This window comes from Urocampus carinirostris, chromosome 9 (genome assembly GCF_059441175.1).
Source record: "Urocampus carinirostris isolate Australia breed hairy pipefish chromosome 9, RoL_Ucar_1.0, whole genome shotgun sequence".
Classification (NCBI taxonomy): domain Eukaryota; kingdom Metazoa; phylum Chordata; class Actinopteri; order Syngnathiformes; family Syngnathidae; genus Urocampus; species Urocampus carinirostris.
Window position 1 is genome coordinate 19509395 of NC_142357.1, and position 22753 is coordinate 19532147.

At 37.6% G+C, this 22753-nt stretch overlaps 1 protein-coding gene across 1 annotated transcript; it reads left to right on the forward strand.

Annotated features, from left to right (window-relative positions):
- The first annotated feature begins 5044 nt into the window (after positions 1-5044).
- LOC148359533 (uncharacterized) lies at positions 5045-12713 on the forward strand. The gene is made up of 4 exons (XM_088344034.1): positions 5045-5141; positions 5210-5545; positions 6490-6822; positions 12451-12713. Exons 1-4 carry the CDS (start codon positions 5099-5101, stop codon positions 12531-12533), a joined length of 795 nt encoding a protein of 264 aa, XP_088200160.1. The 5' UTR covers positions 5045-5098; the 3' UTR covers positions 12534-12713.
- The last annotated feature ends 10040 nt before the right edge of the window (positions 12714-22753 follow it).

The window sequence follows — 22753 nt, forward strand, 5'->3', positions numbered from 1 at the left end:
CTTTGTTTGAGCATTTAACCATTCTCGTTTCAGCCAATACTTGTTGCTAAACTCAGAAATCTACCTGGAGGCCTTCACAAAAAAACATGATGGCGGTGTCCTGTTACATCTGTCTTCGAGAAAGCTGTTGGTTTAGACCAGGGGTCAGCAACCTCTTTGATGTGGAGTGCCACTTTCAAATTACCTTGTAAATCAGTGTGCCACACCAAGATTAATGACTCGCACGATAATTTTTTTTATATCCAACAGAGCTGTAATTTAACACCAGTGCAAATATAGGGGGGGGGGGGTATTTTGGCAGGCATTTTACCTGCCAAAATCTGACTCCCCTTCTAATATGGACCCTGTTTGAGATATGGACTTGTGACTTCTAGGGTAACTTTCTGTGACATAAATATGTCAGCACAATAATTTTGAAGAGCTTCAGAACGTTTCTCATAATATTACTATTATTAATAAAAATAATAGTAGTAATAAAACGAACTAGATTTGTCGAATACCTATTCAGTAACACATTGCAAAGTGGAAGTACTCCTCTGTAGTTGGATCCCAAAGCAAAAAAACAATAGGTTTAAAGTGTGTCTTACTTTGCAAACAGTATAGGCAGGGAAGTCCGATTTAAAATAAAAAAAACTAAACAAAACAAAACGATTTGTTTACACCGCGGAATCCAATGCAACCAGGGTTTCATTCACAATAAAATACATTACGTATGGCTATTATAGTACATCAAATAAAGGCTTTTTGTGTACAATTAGTTGTGATTGTGGATATCATAGCGTACATTGATTCGTCACCGGTGTTGGTGACTTTTTCTTCCGTGCTAAAAAAGACCCACCTCCTTTACCCCCTGAATTTTCTGGATTTGATCCAAATAAAGACAATTTTCCGTGGACATCTGTGGTGCATAATATTATGTTTCATTTCATCTTTAGTATAGCCAAAACAATACCAAAACATTTGAAAGATAAGAGGAATCCATACATTGAAAGATATATTTTTAACGGCTAAATTATTATAATTACTTATAATATAATACAACCTTCCCGAATGTATTAGTTTTCCAAGAGTTGTAGCTTCAGGCCATCCGTTTCATCGGTAATGGATCGTGGGATTGGTCAGATACAAGCTTGGTTGGGGTAGCTAGTGAAAGTTGTTACGTAACGTAGCTGTAGCAGTAGTCCAGGGTTGCAGCACCGCCATTCCCTTCTCCCCACACAGCGCCTTAGTCGTTTCCCGAACCCGATTATAATTTATGGGGGACCAGCTGGTGATCACCATTTGTTTGCTCTAAAAGCTGACTTTTTTAATGCTTCGCAGTCAGATTTGGTGGGAACATAAACTTGTTCTTATCTGGCAAATGGTAGATACTTCTTGTAATTTTGAGAAATGAGTGGATTTGAAAAAAGTACATAACATGAGTAAAACAATACACACTGCAATGAATAAAATCCTATATCATTGGCAAAAAAAATGGTAATTTTTTTTCTAATTACATGCTATTCCAATTTTTTGTTTTAGTGAAATAATATATAGTTAAAATAAGAAAAAAAAATCACATGTAGTACATGGTAGACCATGTTGCTGTGTACACTACAAAGAAAAAAAAACAATTTAAGATGTTTATCTTGTTTCGCTTAAAACATGGGAAAACTGTCAAGGTTAAAACTTGAGATTGTATTAGAATGGAGAAAAGAACACGCTCTGAGTCGGATATTTAGGTTTTTGATAGCTCCTCCATCAACTCAGGAAGGAATATTGTGCTGCCGATGGCCAGATGTTCATTTTTTGGAAAGCACAACAATGAAACAAGACATCTGATTGGTTTAAACAAGATTGCATGAACACAGGAAACAAATCTGATTGGTTTAGACAGGAATCACATGTTTAAGTGTAGTGTATAATGGTGTCGCTAGATGGCGTGCAAGTATAATAAATTAGCAATAAGGATAGTTAAACTTTGTAACACAATGCGTCTCTTTAACAAGAAAGGAATGTAGGGAGGCAAGCTCTTGAGCGGGCTTCCCGGCACTAAAGTGAAGGCCATCTTGATTCATAGTTAGCGGGCCCCAAGAGGATACAATTGTTGCAAGAATACAAACAGCACCTGGATATAATCTTTGGCTTTGTTAAGCCACTTTTGAGGATAACATCATACAAAGGCACATTCAAACTATAATCAAACTATAATTTCCCTTACAAAAAAACATTCGAAAAAAAAAGCACTATTATCTAATCTAGAATAACATTTTGCTTGTTATGAATACATTGTTTCTTATTTGATGGCAAAAAAAACAAGACCAAATATCTTAAAATAAGACAATATCTAAAAATAACAAAATCTTCTGCTAATGGGGTAATACTTTACAGTAAATCTTGTATTGCATCATGTTTCTTTGGCATAGAAAAGATGAGTAAAGACAATGACTTCAGAAATAGTGGTACACTACAAAAAATATTCTTACCTCATGGCATAAACCTTTTCTTATCTTAGTTATAATGTTTCTTATTTTAAGCTATTGTTATCTGGTTTCTTGGATAAAATAAGAAAAATGCATCCTTAATAAAATGGAAATGGGCAAAGCAATCTACCTAATACTTGATATGTTTTCTTGTTTTTGGTATAAAGTTTCATTTTCACTTTGAAAAAATAGATAAAATATCAAAAAATAAGAAAAATGTGACTCAAAAGAAGCAAACGTATTTTGACAATTGGTTGAAATGTTATGATACTTATCAATTTATTTTGCAGTGAAGGGAAATAACGATTGAAATTAATATGAAAACAAAATTCTACTTGAGTAAGAAAAAATGTCTGCACCTATTGCTTATTGAAAACATGCAAAATATCTTTTTCTTGCTCTTCTCAGCTTGTTGGCAAGCCAGCGGAGAAACATCGAGAGATAATTCAATACGTCAGGGATTTGAGGATGCTTTGGTTTATTCCAATCCAAAAATCATCACCAGAAAAAGTGGAAACGTGAGGCAGATAAATGCGAGAGCTCCAGAGGAACTTACCACATATGCTGACATCCATCTTTGGAACTAATTCCCCACAAGGGGAAATGTTCCAAAACGTTTTGTTCAGACATTTATTTTATTCAAATTTTAAGGTTAGTTTCAATTGCTTAATTTGGGCTCTACATGGATTAAAGGTTGACTTAAGGTCTTCTTTATGTCTTCATGCTTCACCAACAGTGTATTCCTAAAATGTTTGCTACATCTTGAGGTTATTTCAACAGGTATTCTTTGATTGTTGTGCACAAAAATCAGTGGTGGGCCGTCAGAGCCTGCCAGGCTTTCTCTGTTGACCCGAAAAATATAAAAATCATGTGATGTTAATTATATTTGGTCCATGAATACTTATTAAAGGTTCATTGTCTAATATTTGACCACTAGGTGTTAGTCTATTGTATAGTGCGACCGGAAATTAATCCTAAAAAGCAGAAGGAAGAAGAACTAACAACGGTGAGCCCATTGACCAAACAGTAGCCTTAATTTACCAGGCTAGCCTTGTTAGCCTCACCTTGTTGAGATGTTCGCTAGCCTAATGTCATTGCACACTACTTTTAGTATTCCCTCAAGTATTTAAGTACCGGTAAGTCTATCATATTTGTTGCACATTAATTGAGTACTCATTTATCCTTAGAGAAAATGAGTGATATACGATTAGATCAGTTTGATTTTTCGAAGAAAATTGTTAGCAACCTCTCTAGAAAATTTTTATTTTGACTAGGAATGCATTACAAGGGTGACAGGGCGGCTGAGTGCCGCCAACGCGCTAACCACTCAGCTGCTGTGCAGAGGTCATGGGTTCAAATTCGGCTACCACCCTTCTCGTGCGGAGTTTGCATGTCTCTGTGTGCCCTGCGACTGGTTGACAATTAGTTCAGAGTGTCCCCTGCCCAGTGCCCGAAGATGGCTTGAATGGGCTCCAGCCACCATCTGGGGATAAGCAGTGTAGATAATGAATGGATGGATGCTATATGCAACAAATTGAGCACAGAGAAAATTACCTTTTCTTCCCCGCATCCAAACATGCTGTAATTAAAAGGCAAATAAAAAAAAAAACAGACAAATAAAAGCAAGGTAAAAATATCCTTAAGAAATATTAAAATATATAGGAAGAATAATTATAATAATAATACATGTATTTCAAAGTGCCTTTCAGGACACCCACTGTTGCTGTACATACAGAAGGACACAACAATAAAGCAAGAGTAAAACAAGCAAGTAATGAAGCGCAAGATGGTCAAGAAAAGGCAAGCCAGAATTTTGGAGGTCAGGCCGCAATGAGTTCCAGAGCTGGGGGGGCAGACCGGTTGAAAGCTCTGCTCCCCATGGAGCTAAGGCGGTATAGTGAGATGGAGGGAGGAACATGATCTGAGTGTGTGGAATGACGTGGGAGTGTGCAGGAGGTCAGAGAGGTAGGGAGGGGCAAGATTATGCACGTATAAAGTTTAGGATAAAAAATGTGAAACTTATAAGCCATAATTAAATAGATGAGTATTGCATTGATTTGGCAGGAGGCGGAGGGGGATCGGAGGGCGTAGGGCAGGGAGATAGTTCGGACTCCTGACAACACGATGGAAGAAGATGTCCTTGAGCCCGCTGGTTTGGCCTCTGAGACTCCACAGTTTTTTCCCTGAAGTCAGCAGGTTATACAGGTTGTGAGGTGGGTGGGTGGGGTCACTTGCCATACTGGTGGCTTTGTGGGGGAGGACACAGTAACACATTAGACCACGAAATAGTTTCCACTTTTCATCCGGCGATTTTTCCGAGAGACCTCAACTATCAGCTAAAAACAGTCTGTCTTGTGTGTGTGTCTGTGACAATTAAACATTCACCCTCCTAGGTTATCTTGAAACATTCTAACAATTACAAAAGCTCTGAACAACACATACATCTAAACTGTCTGTTATGACCTGCTGAACTCTTCTTCAGGCCCACCAATGTACGACACTTTTTAAAAATGGGTCACGAGGAAAACATTTTTAGCGGAAGTCGATTTTCTGCATTTAAGTGTGACAAAACCTAACAAACTCGCACACATCCTCACGACTGAGCGAGAGGACGACATTGTGGGCAACCTAGCGCAATGCAGAGTGGATTGACCGCTGTCATCCTTCTTGCCGCTTTGTGTGAGTGTCGTGTTGCCAGCCAAACGTTTGTAACGTAATTTGACAAACATTTCGTTTTATCTTTTTAGCGGCAACCGAAGCGCTGCAACCAGCGTCTTTGGTGACGGTGGAAGCGGGCCTCGATGTTACGTTTGTGTGTCCGAACTCTGAGAACAAGGGAGATATATTTTACTGGTACAAGATAAAATTGGGATACATGATCGAAACCATTATGGAAGGCTACTTCGGCCATCTCACATTTCGGAATCAGTTTAAGAATGGGAGATTCCACAGTGGCCGCAAAGATCACGTTTATTTCTTGAATATCACCAAAGTTAGTAAAGAAGACGAAGCTACGTACGCTTGCCAGGTCGGCTCCGCGTACAACATGCGCTTCATTGACACCACGCATTTACTTGTCAAAGGTAAAGTCTGGTCATTCCTTTATTGTCCATTGAACCAACATGAATGTCGTGCACAGCTCTAAGTAACAAAACTTAGTAAATCCTAAAACGAGGACATTTAATTAAAATACGCAATTACTTTTCGTCAATATGGGGAATAATTTATTTTTTCCAGTGTATATGAGCAATTCTGAATCAGGGAACTGCAAAGAAATACCCTATTGAAAGAAACTGTTTCTCAATCTTTTGTATTTAACAAATTTGACCTTTTTTCCCACCTGTAATAATAATTCAATAATTTTGATTATTTTAAAGATGTTTTTGATCATATTTTGTTTGAGAAAATAAGATGAAATTTAAAAATAAATAAAGGAAACATACTTGAAATTTGCAAATTTCCCCGCTATGACAGATTGGGTAAGAATTGATTTTTGTATTTCTTAAACCCTTTCTGACTAAGTGTAGTTTTATAACGTCTGCATACTTCTATATAATAAGAATCCAAACCCTTTTAGGTAAAATGGCATGTTTAAAATCATCTTACGTTCATGTCAGCAACTCTGGGGCCACATTTGGCTCTTTGGCAGTCCCTAATTGCTCCCTGGTGCTTTTTCAAAAACGTTTGAGAACAAACAACACAAACATTAACATTTTTCAATGAATATAGATATATACCGTATGTATAAATATATATCACCTGATATTTTTACCTGAACGCCTAAAAAGGTGCACCCAAAGTAAAACTAAAGCTATACTTAAACCATTTGGTGTATCAGCAAAGTTTTGTCATTTTTTTGAAGATAAAAGGCTTATTTAAAGCTTTTAATTTTTTTGCAGCAACAAATGAGATTTTTTTGGGGAGTAATGTTGCTCTTTCAACATTTCGGGTTTCCAAACTCTGACCGGAAGTAACTCGCTTTGGATTGTTGACAAACCTTCTGTAAAGTCTCCGTTGCCTCTCGCAGATCCCACACGCAAGGCAATCAATGTGAAGCAAATTCCGCTCGCAAAATCGATGGAGGTGGGCCAATCACTGACACTCCAGTGTTCGATCCTCTCGGAGAAGGAGAACATCACCCTGTGTCCAGGCCAGCGCAATGTGGCCTGGTTCAAACCTGGATCTGGAAACTCCTCCCCACACATCCTATACACTGACGGCGATGATGGAAATTCCGGGGGGAGCTGCGTATACCATCTATCTAAACTCATACGTAACTCATCTGAGAGAGGAATGTACTACTGTGCTGTGGCCACATGTGGAGAGATCCTGTTTGGGCAAGAAACTCATGTGGAGACACGTACGTATTTAAGTTTTCATCCAATCTCATAAATATTAAAACCGTTGTTGGGTATTAACACCATCAGCCAGAATTGACAAAATCAAACGGATGGAAGGGCCAAATAAATAATTAGGTTACAAGCCTAGGGTGGAGTGATCAAATGTTAAAAAACTTTAAAATGATGCATGTAGTATAGTGCAGTGTTTCTCAACTGGTGGGGGGGATCCAAAAGTGGGTCGTGGGACCATTTTCTGTGAGTCGGAGACCTTTGCTTCAGCAAAAAAATGCTAAGAAGAACAAATGGAGGGTTACTCTCCTTAACAGTAGAGGGCGACATGCCATGCTCTTCTACCTGTTTGTTCAATCGGCGCATATACAATATCTAATTGTATTGTGATTTTGTTATTTTAGTTTCCATTTCCTGTCCACACTAAAAGATCCAAGGAGGGTTAGCGATGAGGGGGAAGAAAAGTGGAAGAAAATGACAAAAATGATTGAGACAAAGGAAACAATTGCAAAATATGAAAATGGTGTATAGCAGGGGTCGGGAACCTTTTTGACTCAAAGAGCCATAAAAGCAAAAAAATATTAATTTTATTTTGGGAAAGAGCCACACCATATATTATGAGACAAATTTACTAAATTGCTAAACCCGCGCCCCAGACAAAAGCTTAGTCTTCAGCACATTTATTTGTGATGATTTGATAAAAATTATGAAAAGAGAATAATGCCAGAGCCCCTGTCCCAAATTCAACAAACAGACCACTTTAAACTTGTCTCTTTCTTGCAATTACTCAAGATCGGTTAAACTCCCTTTGACCCTTTTTTTCATACATATTGGTTTCAAAACCAGATGCAAGCATTTATTTTGTAAAAACGTCACAACATTCTGAGAATAGGGAGCCTTATGTGCTTACCTTTGGCGAGAGATGGGAGGGAGTGCTTGCACTTTTTGCATAGCTCCGCCCATCCCTCCCACTCACCCAATCAAATGACTAAGTTCTCTTCCGGTGTTTTGGCGTATTTACAGTTCTGTGGATTCATCATAAAGTATCTGAACACTGAACACAGATTATATAGTAAACTTTTAAATAAAGGATTCTTTAGCGTTGTACAGCCAAAACGAGTTTTTTTCCCCCTATTTTTGTGTGACACCTTGACTGTAATTTGTAGTGAAAAACGTGCCCTATATATACTGCGAAGTGTTTCCTCCAAGTTTAGCTTTAGCTTGGCTTTACGTGTACCTGAATAGGATAGATAATCCCGGTTTTGTACAAGGTGGAGAAATTTTGCATGCAATCAAATTGGTCTCTGAGCCACAGATACTCATAGAAAGAGCCATATATGGCTCGCGAGCCATAGGTTCCCGACCCCTGGTGTATAGTCTGCGTTTGAAGCGCTGCTGAAAGGTACTGTAAAAGGTTTAAAAATGTTATATTTTAAACTTTTTACCAGTATATTAATATTCATCAAATACATAATGAAATAATTATCTATGTTTAGTTAAACACTTTATTAACATTTTCAATTTATTTTAGTATGTGGCTATTTTAAAGACTTTATAGGAGGTTGCTTATATGCAAGTATGTATAATACTCTCAGTCTTTTTGTTTTCCTGTTTTTTTGAAAGAAAGGTGAATATATTCTATAATCTTTGCTTCAAACTAGACAATAATTCTGTTGAATCGATTTAAGAAGTGGAATTTATTTCTTGATTTGGTTCGCAGCTTGTCGTTTGGGTGGAATGGTGGGTCCTGACATAAGACCAGTTAAGAAACAATGGTCTGGTGAACTTCATTGCACCTAGTAACAAGTATATTCCAATAAGCTCTCTTCCTAATGGCTCTGTTAGTACCGGTAATATTTATTTAAGAACATGAATATTAAATGAAAGAAGCTGGTATTATTCAGGTACCATCAGTAGCCTGTATTTTATATTCAAGCTGAAGTGGGATTAAATCACTTACATAATGGAACACAATTTAACCTACAATAAATAAAGTAGTAACTTACAGTGAAAACAAAAACACAACAATTCCCGGTGTATAATACAATAATAAACCATGATCATCTCAGGGGGCGAATAAAATTCTTCGGGGGGCGTCCATAAGTGTTTGAATATCTATTTAGAGTCAGCAAGGTGCAAATACAAATCATGCTTGCATTAAATTAGCATTTTTGGGATAATCCAAATTTTAATTAGATAAAAATAATATTTAATGACTTGTTTAAGTGGACAAACTCAACAAACTATAACTATTACTAATTAAAAGCTGGTATTAAAGGGACCTTGTTTTACCACTAGATGTCGCTGTGTTGTGTAGTACAACCGAAAACAAGTGCTAAAAAAGCACAAGGAAGAATACAGACTACGGAGTTTCAAAGAAATCAAACCGCACCATTTTTCTTTTCATCTTTTTTGCCCAGCTTTTTTAAGGATGTTGGGTACCCGTAGCAGCAAGATGGTGGACAATTATGACAGTTACTTCTAGGTGAGGCACATTATTTAAAATAAATACAAATTTCTACTAGTATATTAAAAACGCAAGTTCATGTATTTCTAAATCAATATTTTTAATGAATGATCTTACTTTACCACTAGGAGGAACTGGATAATACACACTGTCGCTTTAAAATCATCTTCAACCTTAAATTTTAAGATACATCTGCAAAAGATACATATTAAAATTGAGGATTTCTCAAAATGTAAACTAGGAAAATAAGTAAACGTTATACTTTCCTCTTCCACTGGAAGATAATTTTGCATATATTGAATCATAATTGTGTTATTTTACAATTTATTTTTGGTAAAAAAAAAAGGACAAATTTTTCTTAAAAATTAAAGTCTTTTATTTGAATTAGATTTCAGTAATAATAAATCTTAAAGAAATAATATATTTAAAACGTGTAAAATAATTTACAAGACCACAATACTCAAAAACACGTTTCTTTTAAAACTGGACCAATATCGAGCAAACTTATCAGTCTTATTATCAGGAAAATAATTCAATAGTTGCAATAGAAAAAACAAATCACTGACATGACCGAAAAATACTTTTTGTTTGTGTTGATCTCTTTCCTGATTGAGTCGGCCTGCCTTACTTCCTGTTGTGGTCTGACTTTGCCGCCATCGCAAGTTCCTGAATTAGCTTCTCATGTTTGCATCAAAGACATGGATTTACCCACAAACAAGGCAATAGGAAAGAAACTTTGAAGATAGACTAATTCATTCATTAGTCAGGTTTTTTGGATAATAATGAAAATATTTACAGTTACCCGGAGACCCCAGTGGCAGCTATCTTGGAAAAAAAAGATTAGGAAAATACGGGATTCATACATTTGTCACACCCCAATTTTGGACAAAAAGAGAAGATTTACGACAAGTAATTTGTATCCCCCTGGAACAAAATTACTATTTGTACTCCAAGTATTCCACATACATGGCTTCACGCCATTGAGGTCCAGTCATGAGAGGCAAGTAAGGCACCTGTGCCCCAATGAGGCACCAGTGCCTCACCTGTCACCAAAATATAAAACTAAAGATATATTAAATGTTTGCATTTATCGAGAGTTATAAGTCTTTTTCATGTAACCATAAAATTTGGGGATTTTCTTTTTCAAAATTGCTGAATGTTTACTTTATATCATATATATGAATCATACAATTACCAGTAGTGTGTTATGTGTTACTGTGCTGAGCGTCTGTGTATGCAGAGTGAGGCACACAATTCTTTTGCCTTATGGATAGGGATAGCAAGACCAATTATTCTGATTTAGGGCTCAACTCAGCTAGAAACAATATAATTAGTGATAGTCTTAGCAAGCTAAGAGAATGTCTTGCCATTCAGTATCTTTTTTTTCCGATTGCCTGGACTTTTTTCATGAAGGAGGATGCCCTATCTTTCGATGCTTTTATTTATATTCAAAAGAAGCAGCGGACAGAATGTATTTAAAGGTTAAGTTCGGAAAACAAAAGCTTTATTTTCTATGCTTCAGTTTATTCATTGCTTTCTTGCTTTGCTAATCAAATGATAAATGATATGTAGTTTCATTATATGTGACTGTGCCTCACCAGACACCAACCTCACTGCACGTCACTGTAAAAATGCAAATGCTGTCATCTTACTGTGGTTGCAAAAGAGCTAATTCAACACCTCAACTTTCTTAAATCTTCCACGCAATTATACAAAGATGTAGATGAAAAAATTGACTCATCGTCACCCTGCAAAATCCATTATATTATCTTGACCAAAACCGTCGTCTGAATGATCTAATCTATGGAATTAAAATCAAGAGCATGGACATGCAAGGGCTGTGAAAAGCACAAATGATAATTCTGAATTTAAAACAAAAATAGTCACCGAACAAGTAATATACAGTGAAAAAAATAAGATTCTAAGAAAGGGGAGGAATCTGCCCGGAACTACATGACAGGAGTTGTCAATGACCTGAAAAGAGCTGGGACCACCGTTTCCAAGGTCACTGTTCGTAATACACTAAGACGGCATGATTTGAAAAAATGCATGGCACGAAAGGGTTCCCTGCTTAAACTAGCACATGTAAGGCCCGTCTTAAGTTTGCATATGACCATTTTGATGATACAGAGAAGTCACGGGAGAAAGTTTTGTGGTATGATGAGACCAAAATATAACTTTTTAGTCATAATTCCACTAAGTGTGTTTTGAGGAAGAGGAATGAAGAGTACAATCTGGAGAACACCATCCCTACTGTGAAGCTTGGTGGTTAGCATCATGCTTTGGGCGTGTTTTTCTGCACATGGGACAGGATGAGTGCACTGCATTAAAGAGGGGATGACTGGGGCGGTGTATCGTGAGATTTTGGGGGACAACCTCCTTCCCTCAGTCAGAGCATTGAAGATGGGCCGTGGCTAGGTGACAACGACCCGTAGCACACAGCCAGGAAAACCAAGGAGTGGCTCCGTAAAAAGCATATCAAGGTTCTAGCATGGCCCAGCCAGTCACCAGACCTGAACCCAATCAAAAATCTTTGGAGGGAGCTCAAACTGTGTTTCTCAGAAACAGCCCAGAAACCTGACTGATCTAGGGAAGGTCTGTGAGGAGGAGTGGGCCAAGATCCCTCCTGCAGTGTGTGCAAACCTGGTGAAAGACTACAGGAAAGGTTTGACCTCTGTAATAGCAAACAAAGGCTGCCATAACAAATATTAACATTCATTTTTTTAAGCGTTCAAATACTTATTTACAGCTATATCAGGCAAATAAAGCGTTAAAATATCATGGGTTGTGATTTCTGGATTTTTTAGTTTATCTCTCTCAAGGTGGACATGCACTTACGATGTAAATTTCAGACCCCCTCGATGATTTCTAAATGGGAGAAAAAGCAAAACAGCAGGGTGGTAAAATACTTATTTTATTCACTGTATCAACTCCAAGAGCTAGACATACACATCAACCTGAAAAATTTTGATTTTTGCCACCAGTTTACTGAAAATAAAAGAACTCCAACTGTTTTGCTACATGTAACTAATAGACTAATAAACTGAAAAGAAAAATGATAAAGTACAGTTAAAAAAATTCCCCAACAAATCACAATCATCTAAAAATGACTGTTTTGTAAAATGTCTGTCAGACCGTGCCACATGTTGTTTCAGGTTCTTTTCTGTTTCAGGGCAAGATGTGAAAGCGGTGGGCTTGGTCCTCGGTGCTCTGCTGGCCTCCTCTGTGATTGTCCTTGCTGTTGTGGCCGCTTAGTTGATTTCTTTTTAAGCTGACAACTTAAAAGTGTAACAAAACGTACTGTGTACACCCAGAGGACCCCCAAAACTCACACACCACCTTTAGACCTTGAAAACTGAAGTCTTTGCTTATGTTTGCAGGCAAAAAAAGAAGATGGGCCACAATATTTGTTAAAAATAAACAAAGGAAATACAATAGATTTGTCATTGTTTCATGATTTCATGAAAAGCAAATATAAATATGTAATTGTCAAAAAGAACTATATACAGTATTTTGCACACTATAAGATGCACCAGAACATAACGCGCATTAAATTGAGACTTAAGGGCTTTAGACACATACGGCATATATGGCTTGCGAAACTATTTGGCCCCCTTGAACTTTGGGACCTTTTGCCACATTTCAGACTTCAAACATCAAGATGTAAAACTGTAATTAATACCTTATGAAGAACAACAATAAGTGGGACCCAATCATGAAGTGTAACACACTTTATTGGATATTTGAAACCTTTTAACAGACAAAAAAACAAAAAGTGGGTGTACAATATTATTCTGCCCCTTTACTTTCAGTGCAGCAAACTCTCTCCAGAAGTTCAGCGAGGTTCTCTGAATGATTCAGTGTTGATCTGAATGACTAACGATGATAAATGGAATCCACCTGTGTGTCATCAAGTCTCTGTATAAATGCACCCGCACTGTGATAATCTCAGAGGTTAGTTTAAAGCGCAGAGAGCATTATGAAGAACGAGGAACATACCAGGAAGGTCCAAGATACTGTTGTGGAGAAGTTTATAGCTAGATTTGGATACAAAAAAGATTTCCCAAGCTTTAAACATCCCAAGGAGCACTGATCAACCAATAATATTGAAATGGAAGGAGTATCGCACCACTGCAAATCTACCAAGTTTGGGCCGTCCCCCTAAACTTTCTGCCCATACAAAGAGAAAACTGATCAGAGATGCAGCCAAGAGGCCCATGATCACTCAGGATGAACTGCAGAGGTCTACAGCTGAGGTGGGAGAATCTGTCCATAGGGCAACAATCAGTAGTATACTGCACACATCTGGCCTTTATGGAAGAGTGGCAAGAAGGGAGCAATTTCTTAAAGATATCCATAAAAAATGCCGTTTAAAGTTTTCCACAAGCCACCTGGGAGACCCACCAAACAATTGAAAGAAGGTGCTCTGGTCAGATGAGACTAAAATCAAACTTTTTGGCAACAATGCAAGACGTTATGTTTGGCGTAAAAGCAGCATAGCTCATCACCCTCAATACACCATCCCCACAGTCAAACATGGTGGTGGCAGCATCATGGTTTGGGCCTGCTTTTCTTCAGCAGGGACAGGGAAAATTCTTAAAATTGATGGGAAGATGGATTGAGCCAAATACAGGGCCATTCTGGAAGAAAACCTGATGGAGTCCGCAAAAGACCCGAGACTGGGACGGAGATTTGTCTTCCAATAAGACAATGATCCAAAACGTAAAACAAAAGCTACAATGGAATGGTTCACCAAAAACATATCAAGGTGTTAGAATGGCCAAGTCAAAGTCCAGACCTCAATCCCATAGAGAATCTTTGGAAAGAACGGAAAACTGCTGTTCACAAACGCTTTCCGTTCAATATAACTGAGCTCGAGCTGTTTTGTAAAGAGGAATAGGCAAAAATATCTGTTTCTCGATGTGCAAAACTGATACCCATACCCCAAGCGACTTGCAGCTGTAATCGCAGCAAAAGGTGGCGCTACAAAGTAGTAACTCATTGTGGCTGAATAATTTTGCACACCCACTTTTTCTTTTTTTATTTGTGAAAAAAGTTTAAAATATCCAATTAAATGTGTTCCACTTCATGATTTTGTCCCACATATTGTTGATTCTTCACAGGAAATTACAGTTTTATATCTCTATGTTTGAAGTCGGGCAGCATGGCGGCGCAGTGGTTAGCGCGTGTACGGCACAGTTCTGAGGTCGTGGGAACCTCCTGCGTGGGTTCAAATCCAGCTCCCGGCCTTACTGTGCGGAGTTTATATGTTCTCCCCGTGCTTGCGTGGGTTTCCTCCGGGCACTCCGGTTTCCTCCCACTTTCCAAAGAGATACATTTCAGGTGAATAGGCCGGTCCAAATTGACCCTAGGTGTGACTGAGCGAGTGAGTTGTCTGTCCCCGTTTGCCCTGCGACTGGCTGGCAACCAGTTCAGGGTGTCCCTTGCCCAATGCCCGATGATTGCTGGCACGAGCTCCAGCACCCCCGCGACCCTACTGAAGATGAGCGGTGCAGCTGATGAGATGAGATGAGATGAGATGTTTGAAGTCTGAAATGTGGCAAAAGGTCACAAAGTTCAAGGAGCCAAAAAGTTTCACAAGCCACTGTAATAGTGCAATGATTAATAAGTCGATAAGTGTCGCTGATTAAAATCGCTAATCATTATTTGCAACGGAAATAGAACATTTATCGCAGCGCTAAGGGTGCCAAAACTCTACCTTTAGATAATTAGTGGTACAGATGACATACGTAAAGGCATTAAACCTTATTTCATGATGTCAGTATTATTACTCACAGCTTCAGAAACACTGATTTGTTTATTGCATTCTTAATGGTTAACTGTTGTGTCAATAACTTCCCAGAATTCACTATCCAAATCAGTATTTCTGGCATCTTGAGTAAAAGTAGTGTGAAAATGAGATAAGTTCTAATGCCTTTACGTACATCACCTGTTTCACCGGAGGTCTAGAGATAAAGTGTCGACAGATGGATTGGCATGCGATGTTCAGGTCGGTGCATTCGCAATAATTGCAGCAAGGCTTTAAGGCTAGGACCTTAGCTTGGCCTTTTTTGCTGAGAGTAAGAGTCCCGGCTCCTAGGCTTTGCAGCGTATCATGAACTGACCGATAATGGATAATGGATAATGAATAAAGAATATAGAACAATAAACCTTACAAACCACCCCCCCCCCCCCTCACTGCCACGACCTGGGTTCGAATCCCGTCGCATACGAGCAATAACCTCTTTAACAAACCTCATGTCGTAAATACTGTATGAATTTCCATTTGTATACAACATTTTCTGTTGTATATATGGTGCTCAGGGCTCAATTTCAAATTTCTGGCCAGTTTTGGGTTTTTAAGTGCGCCTTGTAACTCAGAAAATACGGTATGTTTGAATTCTTCATTGTAATTGAAGAAGATCAATTGATTATTATCAGTCTAGTAATTATAGCATATGATTTGAGAAATTACATATTCATTCATTTTTCAGCCGCTTGACCTCACTAGAAGTTCTGGAGCCCATTACAGCTGTCTTTAGGCAGGGGGCAGGTGATAAGTTCATAGCTTAGAAGACACTCAAAATAAGGATAGAAGACATATCTGGTTTTAAACTTGCAGGGAGATCAGGAGGGGACTGTACAAAAATGCAAAATGCAATTCCATTCTGGTTTAAAGATCCTCCCCTGAAGCCTTTCTTTTTATAAATTCTCTAAGGTTACAAAAAGCAGATCTCCCCTAAAGGGTGTGGGAATAAAAGAACAGCAACAAAAGGAGAATAGAGTGTTTCTGAACAAACACACCATTTACTTATCCTTTCCTTAGATAGATAAATACTTTATTCATCCCCGTAGGGAAATTCACACTTCCAGCAGTCTCCCTTGTTGTTTATTAACAGATTAACAGGGTGCCCTCTGGGTGCTTTGTTGTAGTTTAGCCACAGCGCAGTGGATGACGTCACACGCTAGTCCAAAAGTTTGATGTCCCTGCGGCAGATGGAAATCTTTGTGCCCAGGGATACACCACCTCGTGTTAGCGAGTCCACCTCCTCTCCGCTTCCCGCAGGCTTTCGTGTTTCTGTCTAACAGCACTGAAGCCGGTTAGCTTCAAACAGGACAAAATAGACTGGAACGATACCAGACACTGGAGATTGATATCAATCAGGACAAAAAAGACGGGAACGATACCAGACACTGGAGATCGGTATCACACAGGACAAAATAGACGGGAAAGATACCGGACAGGAGACACATGCAAGAAACCGGACAGAGTCAAAACATACGTTTTGCGGGTGCTGAGGTTTGTTGACAGACTGACAAAGGGTGAGTGAGAGCACTGAGCTTAAATAGGAGGGAAGCCAATCATTCAACAAGCCGCTGCTGGCGCCAAATTGGCGGGGCCAATTGCCAACTGTGACATAGCCTTGTTTATTTGTGAACTATTTTTGACTAAAATTAAAGAAAAACATTGACAAAAACATAATCATTTTTGGTGGTATTTATAACAATACCACGAGTAATGCGCGATATAAAAACACAATCAATTTTTGTCAATGGGGCAAGATTTTTTTTTTTTTTTTGCAGTGTATAGAAGCAAACATACTTTTATTGAAAAATAAAAATATAAACAATAATGGACATTAAAACAATGTTTTAATTATCAATTGGTGGACAAGTTTACAAATTTTAAGAATGCTTAGAAAAAAACCTCTAACCATCTGCTAGATAAGACAATTTTGCTTTTCTTGGGTAAATATGTTCTTGTTTTTCTAAGGTTTAAAATGTTAAAGTGTCACCATCTCTGCTTCATTCTTTTTTACAGGCCAAAAACTGAGAAAAAATTAGGAAAATCACAACACTTCACAATTCACATTAATAGGGAAAAGTAAAAGAAACAGATTTAACAGTACAATATTTCCGATTTTACCGGACAGAATTTAAGTTATTTTAATGTGTATTTAAATAAATATGTGCTAAAATGTCTTTAAGCCTGATTCTGATTCTAATTAAGTCTAATTCTTTTTTTATATGTGTACAAGTGCGTTTGTAAAGTCACAAATATCTTAAAATCTGAAAATGTCCTCCTACATAAGGAACATTTTTTTTGCAGTATAGTTATTTTTTTTTGTATTAATGGCTCTCAAGATTTTCTATGTACTTTCTCTTACCTTTCGCAGTAAGAAACATTTTTTTTCTTGATCTTGTATGCAAGAAAGGCCAAAAGGATGAAACTTAAGACTAAAATAGAACCCAAGACATAAATGAAACACCTTTGCGTAAGACACTCGCTGTTTCCTGTGTTAAAATAGTTTAAAAGGATTACTGTAAACGAATCAATCTTCACATTTTACACTAATGGCACTCATGACATTCACCTTCCTTTTTGTTTGCCTTTTTCATAAAAATATGACCACAAGTGGCAACAGCACAAGAGGAGGTTCCAACGTCAGAGCTTCTGATATTCTTTGGTGAAGCGTAAATGCCTTTTTTTTCCCGGACTTTCACATTTTCTGTAAGCGTAGACAAATCTTGGAACTGTGTCATTTGTTCCAACGTTGAACCGGTTAACTGTGTGTCCATCCCTGCATGTTTTCTTCCCAAACGAGGAGAGGATCAAGCACTGTGAGGTCAGTGAAGGTCTTGGAGGTTGCACATCAGACTGGGAATTTTCGAGATTAAAGACGGTGGATTGTGCTTCCATGAAGTCTGAAAATAAAACATCACCTCTCATTGTTTTTTTTCAAAGGCAAATACCATAAATTCCGGACTAAAAGCACAGGTAAATGGCGCAAGTAACTATAGGTGCTTGATTCCTTAGTTCTATGCAAAGCTCAACACGGTTTTAATGGGGTAAACATTAGTACGCCATTTCCGAAATCATAACAAACCAGCGTCTTTGAATGACTTTGTATTTATCGTTTGTGCTGAATGATAAACATCACAAGAAAAGAAATTTAGCGTTGCAGAAAGTTTTCCTCGGTTAAACCTTTTTTTGTTTGACTGAAGGGACTCATGGTCTTACAGTGTTACAGTGATGTTCACTCTTGAATATATTAGATATAAGTTATTGTGCTCAGTAAGTTTGTAAATACAATCCATAGGAGGTCCACTCTGACACATTGACTTCATTTTGCCTTTTCGGGACTCACAAAGTTAGTTGTCAGCATACGTGCTGAAATCCTCAGTGGTCCTTGTGCTTGGTTGTCTTCCATTGCCACTTTAAACCAGAGAGGGATAAATTTTCTGGGACAATGAATCATGCTTGTCATTGGTAGAATCTTAAACTGAAAAACGGTCAGACTCACTGGCTGAACAGGACTTGACCTTTCATCAGGCGTTTGCGGACATGGTGAAATTTGAAGAAGGAAAATACATCAGGTAGCAATCATTAAAGTGCGATATTGAGCCAACAAGAGTGTAACCCCTGTTAAAAGACTAAATGAATAAATAAAAGTATAATTTGACATTAAGACAGGGGTCGGGAACCTTTTTGACTCAAAGAGCCATAAAAGCAAAAAATATTAATTTTATTTTGGGAAAGAGCCACACCATATATTATGAGACAAATTTACTAAATTGCTAAACCCGCGCCCCAGACAAAAGCTTAGTCTTCAGCACATTTATTTTTGATGATTTGATAAAAATTATGAAAAGAGAATAATGCCAGAGCCCCTGTCCCAAATTCAACAAACAGACCACTTTAAACTTGTCTCTTTCTTGCAATTACTCAAGATCGGTTAAACTCCTTTTGACCCTTTTTTTCATACATATTGGTTTCAAAACCAGATGCAAGCATTTATTTTGTAAAAACGTCACAACATTCTGAGATAGGGAGCCTTATGTGCTTACCTTTGGCGAGAGATGGGAGGGAATGCTTGTACTTTTTGCATAGCTCCACCCATCCCTCCCACTCACCCAATCAAATGACTAAGTTCTCTTCCGGTGTTTTGGCGTATTTACAGTTCTGTGGATTCATCATAAAGTATCTGAACACTGAACACAGATTATATAGTGAACTTTTAAATAAAGGATTCTTTAGCGTTGTACAGCCAAAACGAGTTTTTTTTCCCCCTATTTTTGTGTGACACCTTGACTGTAAATTGTAGTGAAAAACGTACCCTATATATACTGCGAAGTGTTTCCTTTGCACTTAGCTTTGGTTTGGCCTTACGTGTACCTGAATAGGATAGGCAATCCCGGTTTTGAACAAGATGGAGAAATTTTGCATGCAATCAAATTGGTCTCTGAGCCATAGGTACTCATAGAAAGAGCCATATATGGCTCGCGAGCCATAGGTTCCCGACCCCTGCATTAAGATAAAATATTAACAATTGATAGGAAAAAAATTGTTGAAAAAATTTGATCATTAACCTAAATTAGTAGGAAAATATATACACATGTACTTTTTGAACAAAGATTTGTAATTCAGTTTCAATTCAGCGTCGTGGGAAAAAAAAACATCATAAAAAGTGCAGTTAGCACGTGATTCATCATTGTATATATATATTGTATATATATATATATATATATATATATGAATAAAAATAAAGAGAAAATATATTTGCTTTTTTTTTTTTTTTTATTCCCCCAAAAAAATAGCTAGTTCAAAGAAACTACTAGTTCATAACATGTTTATTAAAAAGAAAAACTGTTTTACCACATTTGTTCCTCAAAACTTTCAAGTGCCTTTTTTGCTGTGCATGTCTTCTCACAAATATGTGTGTACCTGTCAACCTCCAGGGCTCCATGCCCTTACAAACTGTCATATTTTCCATTACAAAATACAAAAAAATCTTACACCATCTTTTTTTTCAAACGTGTTTATATATGTAGTTTAACATGTTATATTGTACATGTGTTTCGTTATATCATATTTATTGTTAATTAACATTTTGTTGTGAGATACTGAGTTGCTCGACATGAATGAAGTTTATTATAAAAAAAGTTCATAAATTAAGTAGCTTGGACGTTCACTGTAGAAGGAAAAAACATTACATTTTCTTATTTAAATTATTAATTCATTTTCTGGATTAAATTATTGTTGGTAATATACTGATTAAAGGGATAACCACAAACCTGTCTTTTTCATTTTTATCTTTGTATACTTCCTTTTTTTCTTATCTTCTTTATACAACATAATAATTCGTAATATAATGCATCAAAGCAAGTGAGCCGTTTGAGAGCCATCTCTCTTTAATGAGTTGAGCCGAAAAAGCCGGTTCTCTAAAAAGAGACGGACTTCCTTTCACTGCACAACTCAATCTTGTTAGATTTGATTAATTTGCTGTTTCGAGATAGTCGGTGTTTACCGCATGGTACCCATAATTTACAAATTTGCCTTTTTACGTACAGATTTTCTTGTACGTCGTACACGTCTTAAAAGGCATAATAAACGTACTTTGTACGGCAAAAACGTACAGGTTGACAGGTATGCTAAAAGTATGAGAGTATTGGGAAATGGGGTTCTCCTGTGCATATGTTTTTAATTTTATCAAGCATTTTGACTTTTATAAAAAGTGCATTAAGATAATTTTGACTTCAACATTCGCAAACGGCTTTACCAACCCACCATTTTTGTCACGGTTGCCATGGCGCCCAATTGGCTTCGCCTGTGTGGCGCCAGCTGCGGCTCCTTGACAGATTGGCTTCCCTGCTATTTAAACCCAGTCCTGTCACTTTTGTAAGTCCATCAACGAACCTCTGTCCTTTTGACTCAGTCCTGTTTCCTGTTGGCATTTCCTGTCCGGTATTGTTCCTGTTTATTTTTTTCCTTTTAAATATCGGTTTCCAGTTTCGTTCCCGTCCATTTTTGTCCTGTTTATTATTTTTTCCAGTTTCCATTCCTGTCTAGTTTGTCCTGTTTATTTTCGATGTCCTGTTTCATTATCATTCCTGTCTGTCCCGTCCTGTCCGGAATCGACCCCATCTGTCCGATATCTATTCGGGCAATTGGTATCGATCTCGTTGGCCTCTGGCTTCCTCTCATTTCACGCCAGACTGCTGCCTAACGTGTATGACTCCCCGTTTTCCCTAAAATAAAAGGCTTGAGTGAGTAACATACCGCGTTTGGGTCCTGATCCTGTTCTGATTCATGACCCTTTGTTGTCAAGCTATTATTTACAATGAGGCCCTCCAGGATAAACATGTACATAAGAAGCTTTAAGACAGAATACAATGGAATGCTAATCGAGTAGATAGGCAATGAAGACTAGCCTAAATTGCATCAGAAAGTGCAATGGAAAATAGTACAATAATATTGACACCATAATTGTGCAAAAAAAGAATAAATAATTAAAATAATAATATAAATAAAGGGTTCTTAAGTGACAAGGCTGACAGCTCACTATCCTGGTCATTTTGTCTTAGTTAAAGAGTTGCCTTGATAATAGAATTAAGGCTCACTTACTTCACTAATGTCTTAGTTCCATTTTTTTTTTAGTTCAGAAAACGGATCGTCATTGTTAAAGAACCCCGAATCTTTGTTTGGAGCATACAGTCATCAATTCACAGTTAAAAGAAAATGCAAAGATTTAAATATTCAGAATGAATATGGATACAAACCCGATACCCATAGATAACCCAATATACACATTAAAAGTAAAAGTGCAGACATGGTACCATAAAAAACTCAATAGCAGCATAATTTATTCAGTCATCATTGTTCACTCAAAAACGATGACGACTGTCGATTAATGATTTAACTTTATGCGAGTTCCAAGCAGTATATATTTTCCACCTGGTTTATTTTTAGTTCCTGCAAAGGGTTGCAGACACCGCAAGTCGAAACTTGTGACTGACACAAGCGGTGCATGGAAACTTGAAGCCTTGTTGTGGCTAGCCTTTCAAATCAAACAAGGAGGAGACCAGATTATCGGTTATTTCCTTTCATTTGAATTCATTTTACTTTCATTTTTTTTCTTGTGAATTATTTTACACGATTTTTACATAACTGATTTTTTTTAAATATGTGACATCTGCAAAGAAGATTGCATAAGTTGTCAGTTTGTTATTTTGACTACTATGCATAGTTTACATCATTGTCACCATCGGCTAATAATTGATCGTGCGTTCAAAATTTTAATATTCAAAATTCATTGATGTCTTCTCTACTAGAAGTCAAGATGGCGGGGCGGCAGTAGCTCAGGAGGGTAAGACATTGAACCCCCTATTACCCCCAATAAGCAGGTTAGCGCCTTACATGGTTGCACAGATCACGGCCGCTATTGGGAAATGTGAAGCACAATGTAAAGCGCTTTGGGAAGTCATTGACTTGAAAAGCGCTATAGAAATGCAAATCATTTCATTTCATTTCATTTCATTTCATTTCACATGGCAGCGCGTTGTGCAGACGCTGCGGCTCGGGCTCCAGTTCGTCTTTTGTTTTTTAGTGTCCCCTGATCCTCATATTTTCCCTTCGACTCCCTTCGCATTTACAATATTATCCACTACATCCCGAGGGATATACAGAGACCACC

Bases quoted from the DNA above. Each gene is read 5' to 3' on its own strand.
- LOC148359533 (XM_088344034.1), top strand. From the start codon at position 5,099: ATGCAGAGTGGATTGACCGCTGTCATCCTTCTTGCCGCTTTGT. The intron at 5,142-5,209 runs GTGAGTGTCGTG...TTATCTTTTTAG, and splicing joins CATCCTTCTTGCCGCTTTGT to CGGCAACCGAAGCGCTGCAA. The intron at 6,823-12,450 runs GTACGTATTTAA...TTTCTGTTTCAG, and splicing joins AGAAACTCATGTGGAGACAC to GGCAAGATGTGAAAGCGGTG.